Here is a 12241-nt window from a genome sequence, read left to right on the forward strand (position 1 = left end):
CATTCCTCCTGTTTTGGGCCTGGGACCCATGCTACCTTCTGCTTCCTGAATGCTCTATAGGGCTGAGCACAGCCAACATGAGACACTGAGAGCAGAAGAGGTGGAGATGAGGGAGCCCCCGACTTGTAAAGACTCTCAGCAGAAACAAAGAGAATCTCCAAGCCATATATGTATAGTATTATAGTATTTCATAAACACCGCCCCACCAAAAAAAAAAAAAAAGAAATTGTGAACAAGCCATACAGACTAACAAGGTTTTATTTGTTTTGTGTTGGCTGGGCTTATCCCAATTCAACATTTCTCTCTGTGCTGAAAGGCAGCAAGACAGCATGGAGAGAAGTGACAGATGAGGCCTGCATTCAAATCGACCATCGCCTGTTACAAGGTGACCTTGGTGAGGTTAATATCTGTGTGCCACACTCACCAAATTGGTAGAAAGGGGGTTTTAAGGCTGCCTCACAAGATTATCATGAAGGAGGTGAGGCAATGGAAGCGCCCAGCACACCATAGGCACTTGCTCCATAACAGTTCTCACTGGAAGAAATCTGAGCAGCATTTTATACCTTCGATGAGCAAAATCAAAGTGAGAAGACAAACTCACCATTATTTAATATACATTTGGCAAACAAAAATCCTTCAAAGAATCAAATCCCTGTATGGAAAAACAATAAAATAGTAACAAAAAGAAGTGTTGGATGTTAAGGAACATGGAAACACACAGTAGAGCTGAAACAAAACAGCACCTTGGTCTCTTATCAAAGGATCCAGTGGCCCTGCTGAGGCCAAACCCTACCCCAGCCACCTGGACAGTGGGAACAAGGTCTCCCAGAAGAGGATGGCCATGCCCTGTGTCTATGAGCCCTAGGGAAGCAGCTCCAACAGGAACTAAGACTCATGGGGGCTGGCTCAACCCACTGGGTAGGGAGGGCCCTGAGGAGGGGCCCTGGGGGGTCCCCACCTTAGAAAGGAAGCTGAAGAGGGAACTCACCACCCACCTCCCCCAGGGAGGAGATTCAGTCCCTGGCCAGTCCTTCAGAATCTGGTATCGACTTTGTCAGGGAAAGCATCAGGTCTCCTTACATGCTGAACAGGATCTGTTGGTTAATGAGACATGATTACCTTGCCTGAACAAAGCACAGATGGTGCTTCACAACACCTTCAGTCTGGGCTGCAGAATCTTCCCAGGAAGGGTCCCAAGCCCTCAAGAGGTGCTTTCTTGGAAGGTCAGCGTAGATGTTCACAGCTGTCTAGCCCGGGCCTGGCCTGCACGGCACTGTCCTTAGGCAGCTCTGAGGCAAGAGCAAACTGGAGGGGTTTCCTGCTTCCTCTCTGCCCCCTGGATCAGCCCCTGTGATCAGGCTGGAAGGCCTCCCTTCTTTCTGTCCACCTTGCTGGGAATCCCAGTGACACAAACACCAGAGTCAGCCACAGCTGGAGGGTGGGGATTCACCACCAACCCTCACTTCCTCGGGGCTCCGATACCAGCAGAGCCACCTAAGCTGCTGCCACCTCTGGCTGGAGGCTGCTGCTTCTGGCCTTGCCCACCCAGCCCTGGCTACAGCAGGGCAAGCGGGAGGCGGGGTGGGGCGGGGGAGAAACAGAAACAGAGGATTTCAAACAGGTGACCATCATGGAGATTTCTCACATCTGCAGAGCTCCACATGGTGTGAAAAGGGCTTTCACCTTCATCTGATCCTCAGTGCCTTGGGGAGTACTATCCCCCTGTAACTGAAAGGGAAACTGAGGTTCAAGGAATGGAAGAAATATGTTACCCATTAAGAAGTGGCTGAGCCAAAACCCAGTGCTAGGACTGACTATAGATTCAGTGCTCTTCCAGGTAACAGACTGCTGCTATGCATTTCAAAGAAAAGAACCAAAAATTGGAATAACAGGTATCTAACTTAACCCCCGATAATATTTAACCCAGAACTGTTATATGCCGCCTGCCTTCTCACACACTGTCCCCCCATCTGGGGAGCCCTTTCTCTTCCCCACCTGCCAGCTGTGCTGACTTACCCTTTCAGACCCAGTCTTTCCAATGGGGCCCACCCAGGCCGAACCTGAGCCATCACGCACGACGTCCTCAGAGCTGTGGGCCCAGCACACGCCTTTACTGTAAGACTCCTTACAGGCACTACAACGTCTGACTTACATGCTTGTCTCCTCTAAGATACTGTGGATTCTTTGAGGGCAGAGATGAGTGTTTTTCATCTCTGGATCCAAAGCACAAGCACAGGGTGGGCACAGGGTGAAATGCTCAGTAAATATGTAGTGAATGAAAAAGTAAATGTTTTCCTGCCAAAACTTGCAGCCTCCATGTAATGGTCTGGCACTGAAGCAGGGAGGTGGGAACCTTCTCCTGGCCATTGGGGGGACAGGGCTTAGACACCCAGCACTTGCCAGGCAGGACACTGCAACAACACTGGGAAATGATGTCCCTGACCCTGCAGGACATGCCCTGGATGCAGAGCCCTGTGAGCAGGATCCTGGTTCTCTCAGTCAGGGGACTCCCTCACCGTGATGTCCCACTGCCAAGCAGAGAGCTGCTGGAAAGAAAAGAAGCAATTACCAAAGACCCCTGATCCAGCTGAAGGCCTCGAGGGCCCCTTGGGCCCACTCCCAGGTGCTGTGAGGCCTCATGACTGCCACTGCCCAGTCAAAGCAGGGCTTCCCTAATGGTGTCCAATGAACCTCAGTCTTGCAAGAGTGCCATGAAACAGCATTCTGTGATCTAACATATGGGAAATGCTACAAGCTGCATGGCCCCCTTGAAGAGACACGCCCCCATGTGTGGCGTGATAAGGATTCTGAGGTGTCCTGCAGCAAGCATCATGTAACTGGGCTTTAACCCAGTGTCTGCCAAACTTATTGATCACAGAGCCTCACCCCACTGTCATGTATACATTTCCTCCCCCTTTTTCTTCTTTATGAAAAACCTATTAACATCCTGTGGAACTAGGGTTCCAAGGAACACACTTTGGGAAATGCTGATGGTCATCAAGCAAGGAAAACACTGTGGACCAGAATAGCCTCCTAGAGTATCACCAGGAAGGGGGTGATCATGGTCCGGAAAGGGTGCCAGGGATCTCTCACCAACCAGCCCACAAACTGCCTGGGAGAAAAAACCTTAGAACCACTGAATCCAGTGAAAAAGACAAAAAAGGCATCTGTCCTGAGCCTGTTTTCCCATCTGCAAAATGAGAATAATAAGCCCTGCTCTGTCTGGGGTCATTAGATGAGATCGTGGAGGTGTGCATTTGTGGAATGCTGACCCCCAGCACAGCTCCTGTGTATCACAGGTATTCAATCATAGGGATTCAATCAAACTTACCCAAGTGAAAGCTGCACAAATATAGGGGTGATGAAAAGACCAGAAGGACAGCAAAGAGTGGGCAAAAAACCTCACAGCACCTCACTCAGGGGCCCATGTGTATTCCAGGGGCAAACAACCCTAGGCCTATCGACAGCCTCTGAAGATATGAGTACATTAAAACAGCGAGAATCCCTGGTGCCTCTAGCCCCAGGAGTCTATAGGAATTGGTGGCAAAAGCATGGGCTCAGAGCCCACTAGATCCGGTTCTCCGCCAGCTCTACTCCTTCCGGGCTGGGGAACTGGCATGCAGCTCCAGTCCTCCGTGTCTGTTTCCCCGGCGTGCAGGATGAGGTTAAACCATGCCAGCCTCCAGAAGCCTCCAGAAGCCTCCAGGCTTCTGGTGAGGACAGATGACACTGGGTTCCAGCTGCTGCACACAGTAGGTGCTCAATGACTGTGTCTCCTTAAAGAAGGTTGGGATGCGAGGAACATTTATAAAGGTGTCTGTCAGTGATGGCTAAAACAAAGCCTCTTCTCTCCAGTCATGTGGGAAGCTGGCTTTTATGGGTGGGAAGATGGGAGGATGAAGGAGGAACAGCACCCATTAGATCAACAGACAGAGGGAGAACACGATGAGGCCTCCAGGCAACATGGTCAGGACTCCCTCTAGAAGCCAGCAGAGGGTGAATGGGCACTCACGGCCGGGGGAGGGAGAGATGAGAGGCCACATCTCCCAAGGAGACCAGCATGCGGCCAGGCAGAGCTCACGGTAAAGATGAGAACTCTGCAAAGGCCGCTATCCATTGCGCATGTCCCACAGACCAAGTGTTTGACGCACACTGGCTCTAAGCGCCGACTTATCCGTCCCTGGCCACACAGCTGGCTAGCCTCAGGGCTGAACCAGAACCCTGAGCCTGAGTCCAGAGCACACGCTCTCTCCACTCTTCCGTGCTGCCCCTCGAGGCTGGGACCACCATTCCTTTCTTCTCTTGCTGTCCAGGTCCTCAAGGGTGGGGACTGGCTCTGACTCATCTCTGCACCCCCAGCACCCAGAGGTGCTGGTCGAATGAATTACGCACTTGAAGACATTTCAGAAACCTACTGGACTCAAAAGTCAGAGTCCCTTTCATAGAATATGACACGGTAGAAAACTACACAGGCTGATTCCCTTCTGAGGAATGTAGCCTTAGAAGAAATTCTAAATTCTTCACTTCTTTGCCTAGAAAATGTGAGTACCCAAGTCCTTCTACAATGTAATATATTAGGGTCTTCTGCTCCCACTCAAAGTGGAAAAGCCCTACTGTGATATGGGGTGAGCAGCGTGGAATATCAGAGCATTGTCTTGCCTGTCGAAAGACAAGGAAACTGAAGGCCAGGAAGGAAAAGGGATCCCTCAAGATCACACCTTGGGCCTCGCCATTTTTCCTACATAAAAGGCTGTCTTTGCAAGAAAGAAATACGTATTCAACATATACATCCTGAACAGCTGTTGTACGCTGGCTGCAGCAGGTGCAGTGAAGTGCTAGAGCAGAGCTACCACACAGAGCAGTAAGGGCCCCAGAGGCTGGAGGAGTTAGTTCTGTGTAAGGGAGTTGAGAAAGGCTTCATCTGATAGGTGACTTGGACCATTAGGGACAAGCTAGAAGTTCTAAGGGAAGATGTGGAAGAGTGGCTAACCTACTGCCAAAATATGTGCTCCCCCATCTAAGTACAGAGTTGTTGCTGTGAAGCCACTACCTGAACAACGACTACACGTGGGGCCACGTGACTATGAGTGGCCGACAGAATGTGAGCAGGAGGAACCAATGGAATGTGAGCAGTTAAGAGCAAAGCAGTGAAGAGATGGCTGTGCCTTCTTCACCATCCCCTTCCCCTCTGCCGGCCAGAAACAAAGCCTCCGAGGCCCCAGGAATGGCAGAGCCACAGATGAAAGGAGCTGGGTCCCTGAATCACCGTGTGCTTCTGCCGAGCGGATGCAGCCATACTGGATTGTATGGGAGCGTAAGTCTCTACTGTGTTGGAGTTTGTTATAGCAACAAGCATCACCAACTACTACAGCAGGGAAAGGAAGACAGGTGTTCCAGGCAGAAGGACTAAGGCACAGCGGTGTGACAAAAACATAGTGTTTCAGGGAATGGGAAAGGTCTGATGGTGGCTGGAGCACCGGCCATGTGAAGGGGGTACTGCGATTCAGAAAGCTCACGTTGGTGACCACAGGAAGAAAGGTCACGTACAGGGATTGTTTCCAGGGGCCCTGGTGTTGCTGGCGCTGCTCTCGAAGGAAGAGTGGAAGTTGTGAATGGTTTCCTGTAAAATTTGTCTCTCGCGTCCCTGTGGAGGAAATTGAAGACAGATACAGAGAGTCTTGTTAAATCTTTTAACCATTAATTCAGTTGACACAGTGCTGTTTAACGCTTAACTTATACTTGAAAAAACCATGGGCGTCTTGGGGAAAACAAATTACCTAATTGAAAGAGTACTGAGTTTAATAAAAACATCCTGAGTCAGAATCTCCCCCAGCACCCACAAACACAGCATGCCAGGGCTGGAGAGGCCCCCAAGATGCAGGGGTCCAATTTCCCAGATGAGGAAGGGCAGCAGAACCCAGGGAGCAAGAATGACTTGCCCTGGGTCACTCGGCCCGGAAGGGACGTCTCCTACCCTGCCCTGTGCATCTTTCCAGCCCTCATATCTCCAGGGACTTCAGAGGGAGCCGAACTTACTGATACAGAGTGAGAGTTTGAACTGCCTTTACTCCCCTTTGTCCAAAAGATGACAGATTCGTCTTCACAGTGATTTACTTCTCACCCCATCCTTGAAGACACCCCCCTCCTAGTTGCTGCCCTTTACACACATATTTTGAGATGGGAAAAGAGGGGGGATGTGGATTTTTTTTAAGCCCAAAGAACATCTTCACTGAATACGTAGGCGAGAGGCAGTGATATATAGAGGTGAAGAACAGAGACTGGAATCACACAGCCTGGGCTCAAATCCCAACCCTCCCATTTACTAGCTGGGTGACCTTGAGCAAGATACTTCATCTCTCTGGGCCTTAATTTCCTCATCTATAAAACGAGGATGATAATTGTACCTCAGATGGTTGCTGCTGACATTGGGCTGTGGGTGGGCAGCAGGATGCCGGCATATCCTGACCTCAGAGGGCAGCAGTGTAGATTAAACATATATTTTTTAAACCAAGAAATAAATGTGGTCAAAATGTAAAGCAAATTAAAAATGAATAATCTCTGGCAGACTGTTTTCTGCCAAGAGTGGAAAAAAAAAAAAAAAGCCTCCACCAAATGAGCCTAGACTTTAAACTTTCTCTTCTTTTATTTCATGGACTGCCCTTTCCAGATCCCCAAGCAGAGAACCTCTAGTGCTGACGAGGCCTCCTGGACACTTGGGAGGGCAGAAGAGTCTCCCTTCACACAATCCTTCCAAGTCATTCTTCCAAGACAGCTGGGAAAGTGCCCTCAGGATTCCATCAACACACACCTAAAGGCAGCAGGGAAGAGGAGAGAGCATTGGATGTGGGGAGGTGGGGTCAGAGGACCCCGAATCCCTAATCCACTACTCACTCTGTCCCAGGCATGACCCCATGCTTCTGAGTTTCTGTATCTGTAAAAGGGGGATGGTATCACATGCTGGGGCTGTGATGAATCTCAACCTGAGATAATGAACGGGGTGACACTGTGCAAACTGCAGAGGGCTAAAAAATAAATAGAGGGGATGACAGCCATGTCATTATTAGACACCACCTTAGCCTTAATTGCCTGAGAAATGAGGTCAGGGCGAGACAGGGTTCCAGCACACTATGCTTCCTAACCTCAGGAGGGAGCCATAGATGATGAAAACCATAATCACTCCCTGCATCCACAACTGATTGAAGATGATAATGATAACTGCCCTTTAAAAACCCCCAAGTTTCAAAGGACCTCCCTGATAATTCTCAAAAGGAAAAAAAGCAAATGGCCATTAAAAGTAGAAAAAATGTTCAGTCTATCTAGTAGTTAAAGAAATACAAACCAACACAAGGCATACTTCTCGGCCTATCAAATTAATAAAATTTAAAAAGCAAATTGGTAGTACCCAATGCTGGCAAGGGTGACACTGGAACTTATAAACACAGCTGGTGGGGGTGTTCACTGGCTCCTGCTGGAAGGTATTTCAGGACAAAGTACCATATACGTTGACTTAGACTCTTTGACTTCATAATTTCACTTTTTTTAGACATCTATTCTGAGGAGATAATTAGGAAGCCTTATACACGAAGTTGCTCACTGTAGCACTATTTATAGAACGTTTGGATATCTACATATCCAACAAGTAGGGATTAAAAAAAATAATTTTAGTACATCCTTGCAAATTTGTTTTATTATATTAAAAGAATTCTTAATGACATGGGTAACTGCATATATTTACTGTTAAACAAAGTAAGTAGAATGTAAAATTATAGATCCAAATTTATCTCAGCCACATAAAGAAAAACATTCAGCACAAAACGCTGCAGAGCAATCTTACCAAATATGAACAGTGCTGGCCTCTGGGTGGTTGGATCGTGACTCCTTTGAAAGTTTTTTTCACCTTTTTGGCACTGTGCAAATTTAGTAAGACAAATATGCACAACTTTGAATAATCACAAAAAAATGGGAATGGAAAGAAGCAATGGCTTAGGACTGATGAAAGGTGAAACTCAGGCCATCATTTCTGATTAACCTTCTCCAATATAGCACTTGTCTGAAACTAACAGACTAATAAGCTGACTTGAGTATATATCACAACTCGGATACTGGGGTAGGCTCACCTGGAAGTCAAATGATTTGCAGGCTGAGGGTCCACACTGCTTTGCTGATATTTTTATGGCTGAGCCAGGTTTTGGGCGAATATTCATTAAAAAAAAAAATTTTGAGGAGGCAGAGTCAAGATGGTGGTGTGGGAAGACGCGGAGTTAGCGTCTCCCCACAACTAGGGCGCCTGCTGGCCGCTGGTGGGGGACTCTGACGCCCAAGGAGACGGGAGGAACCCGAGAGTGAACAGGTAGGACGTAGGGGGACTGAGGGGGGAAAGAGAAGTGGAGGCCAGACAGGATCAGCGCCCCTGAGGCCAGGGAGATCAGGAGAGGCAGGTGGGAGGGACCCTGCGGGAAGAGCGGGAGAAGAGCGGAGGGCGATCGCCAGGCCCACATGGGCTGGGGAGCCTGCTGAGTTCCCAAGCCGGTTCCCCCCACTCCAAAGCCCCATCCAGCCGGTGTGGGCCCTGGGGGCATAGGAGGGAGGCTGGGGAGATCAGGAGTGGCAGGTGGGAGGGGCCAACCCAGGAGGAGCAGGAGAGGAATGGAGGGCGACTGCCCTGCCCACTCAGGCACAGGAAGCCTGCTGGGCTCCCAGGTGAGGTCCCCTGCCCTCTGAGACCAGAGGTGGGGGGCACACCTGTGTCCCTTCTGTTCTTTGAGCCTAAGCCCCACCCCCCACAGCCCCCAGGGCCTTTTCCAGCCCTGTGGGTCCTGAGCATTGGCCCCATCCACCACCCAAACCTTGCCTCGCCCTTGCTTAGGCCCCGCCCTCCACAGCCAAGGCCTCCCGCCATCCTGCCCCTTTTTTTTTTTGCCACTCCATGTGGCTTGCGGGATCTTGGTTTGTGAGCCTGAGGTCAGGCGGAAGCTCCTGTGGTGGGAGCTCCGAGTCCAAACCACTGGACTAACAGAGAACCTCAGACCCCAGGGAATATTCACCGGAGTGAGGTCTCACAGAAGTCCCCATCTCAGCACCAAGACCCAGCTCTACCCAATAGCCTACAAACTCCAGTGTTGGAAGCCTCAGGCCAAACAACCAGTAAAACAGGAATACAATCCCACTCATAAAGAAAAAAAAAAAGGAGACGGCAAAAAAACATGTCACAAATGAAGGAGCAAGGTAAAAACCTACAAGACCAAATAAATGAAGAGGAAACAGGCAATCTACCTGAAAAAGAATTCAGAGTAATGATAGTAAAGATGATCCAGAATCTCGGAAATAGAATGGAAGCACAGATTGAGAAAATACAAGAAATCTTTAACAAAGATCTAAAAGAACTAAAGAAAAACAAACAGAGATGAACAACACAATAACTGAAATGAAAAATACACTAGAAGGAATCAATAACAGAATAACTGAGGCAAAAGAACGAATAAGTGAGCTGGAAGACAAAATGGTGGAAATAACTGCCAAGGAGCAGAATAAAGAAAGAAGAATGAAAAGAATTGAAGACAACCTCAGAGACCTCTGGAACAACACTAAATGCACCAACATTCGAATTATAGGGGTCCCAGAAGAAGAAGAGAAAAAGAAAGGGTCTGAGAAAATATCTGAAGAGATTATAGTTGAAAACTTCCCTAACATGGGAAAGGAAATAGTCACCCAAGTCCAGGAAGCACAGAGAGTCCCATACAGGATAAACCCTAGGAAAAACACACCAAGGCACATATTAATCAAACTAACAAAAATTAAATTCAAAGAAAAAATATTAAAAGCAGCAAGGGAAAAACAAAAAATAACATACAAAGCAATCCCCATAAGGTTATCAGCTGATTTTTCAGTGGAACCTCTGCAGGCCAGAAGGGAGTGGCAGGATATACTTAAAGTGATGAAAGAGAAAAACCTACAACCAAGATTACTCTACCCAGCAAGGATCTCATTCAGATTTGGTGGAGAAGTCAAAAGCTTTTCAGACAAGCAAAAGCTAAGAGAATTCAGCACCACCAAACCAGCTTTACAACAAATGCTAAAGAAACTCCTCTAAGCGGGAAACACAAGAGAAGAAAAAGACCCACGAAAACAAACCCAAAACAATTAGGAAAATGGTAATAGGAACATACATATCAATAATAACCTTGAATGTAAATGGATTAAATGTCCCAACCAAAAGACATAGACTGGCTGAATGAATACAAAAACAAGACCCATATATATGCTGTCTACAAGAGACCCACTTCAGACCTAGGGACACATACAGACTGAAAGTGAAGGGATGGAAAAAGATATTTCATGCAAATGGAAATCAAAAGAAAGCTGGAGTAGCAATACTCGTATCAGATTAAGTAGACTTTAAAATAAAGACTGTTACAAGAGATAAGGAGGGACACTGCAAAATGATCAAAGGATTAATCCAAGAAGAAGATATAACAATTATAAATGTTTATGTACCCAACAGAGGAGCACCTCAATACATAAGGCAAATGCTAACAACCATGAAAGGAGAAATCAACAGTACACAGTAATAGTAGGGGACTTTAACACCCCACTTACACCAATGGACAGATCATCCAAGCAGAAAATAAATAAGGAAACACAGCTTTAAATGACACAATGGACCAGATAGATCTAACTGATATTCATAGAACATTCCACCCAAAAGTGGCAGAATACACTTTCTTCTCAAGTACACATGGAACATTCTCCAGGATAGATCACATCTTGGGTCACAAATCAAGCCTCAGAAAATTCAAGAAAATTGAAATCGTATCAAGCACCTTTTCTGACCACAACACTATGAGATTGGAAATTAATTACAGGAAAAAACTGCAAAAAACACAAACACATGGAGGCTAAACCATGCACTACTAAATAACCAAGAGATCACTGAAGAAATCAAAGAAGAAATTAAAAATACGTAGACACAAATGACAATGAAAACATGACAACCCAAAACCTATGGGACGCAGCAAAAGCAGTTCTAAGACAGAAGTTTATAGCAATTCAATCTCACCTCAAGAAACAAGAAAAATCTCAAATAAACAATCTAACCCTACACTTAAAATAACTAGAGAAAGAAGAACAAAGAAAACCCAAAGTCAGTAGAAGGAAAGAAATCATAAAGATCAGAGCAGAAATAAATGAAATAGAAACGAAGAAAACAATAGCAAAGATCAATAAAACTAAAAGCTGGTTCTTTGAAAAGATAAACAAAATTGATAAACTCTTAGCCACACTCATCAAGAAAAAAAGGGAGAGAACACAAATCAATAAAATTAGAAATGAAAAAGCAGAAATCACAACTGACACTGCAGAAATACAAAGGATTATAAGAGACTACTACAAACAACTATATGCCAATAAAATGGACAACCATGAAGAAATGGACAAATTCTTGGAAAGGTACAATTTTCCAAGACTGAACCAGGAAGAATTAGAAAATATAAACAGACCTATCACATGTAATGAAATTGAAGCTGCAACTAAAAATCTTCCAACAAACAAAAGTCCAGGATCAGAAGGCTTCACAGGCAAATTCTATCAAACATTTAGAGAAGAGCTAGCACCTATCCTTCTCAAACTCTTCCAAAAAATTGCAGAGGGAGAAACACTCCCAAATTCATTCTACGAAGCCACCATCACCCTGATACCAAAACCAGAAAAAGATATCACACAAAAAAATTATAGATCAGTATCAGTGATGAACATAGATGCAAAAATCCTGAACAAAATACTACCAAACAGAATCCAACAGCACATTAAAAGGATCATACACCATGATCAAGTGGGATTTACCCCAGGGATGCAAGGATTCTTCAATATACACAAATCAATCAACGTGATACACCACACTAACAAATTAAGGAATAAGAACCACATGATCATCTCAATAGATGCAGAAAAAGCTTTTGACAAAATTCAACACCCATTTATGACAAAAACTCTCCAGAAAATGGGCATAGAGGGAACCTACCTCAACATAATAAAGGCCATATATGACAAACCCACAGCAAGCATCATACTCAATGGTCAAACACTGAAAGCATTTCCACTAGGATCAGGAACAAGACAAGGATGTCCACTCTTGCCACTCTTATTCCACATAGTTTTGGAAGTCTTAGCCACAGCAATCAGAGAAGAAAAAGAAATAAAAGGAATACAAATTGGAAAAGAAGAAATAAAACTGTCACTGTTTGCA

The 12241-nt window shown here is 46.1% G+C and overlaps 1 protein-coding gene across 3 annotated transcripts in view; it reads right to left on the reverse strand.

Annotated features, from left to right (window-relative positions):
• Positions 1-240: 240 nt before the first annotated feature.
• Positions 241-12241, reverse strand: part of ANKS6 (ankyrin repeat and sterile alpha motif domain containing 6) — a 61657-nt gene continuing 49656 nt past the window's right edge. For all 3 annotated transcript variants that reach the window (XM_059925148.1, XM_059925147.1, XM_059925149.1), the window contains exon 15: positions 241-5644. In XM_059925148.1, the coding sequence (XP_059781131.1) occupies positions 5540-5644 (105 nt within the window). In that variant the 3' untranslated portion in view covers positions 241-5539. The remainder of the gene's footprint in view (positions 5645-12241) is intronic.

The sequence above is a fragment of the Balaenoptera ricei genome, chromosome 6, assembly GCF_028023285.1.
Source record: "Balaenoptera ricei isolate mBalRic1 chromosome 6, mBalRic1.hap2, whole genome shotgun sequence".
NCBI lineage: Eukaryota > Metazoa > Chordata > Mammalia > Artiodactyla > Balaenopteridae > Balaenoptera > Balaenoptera ricei.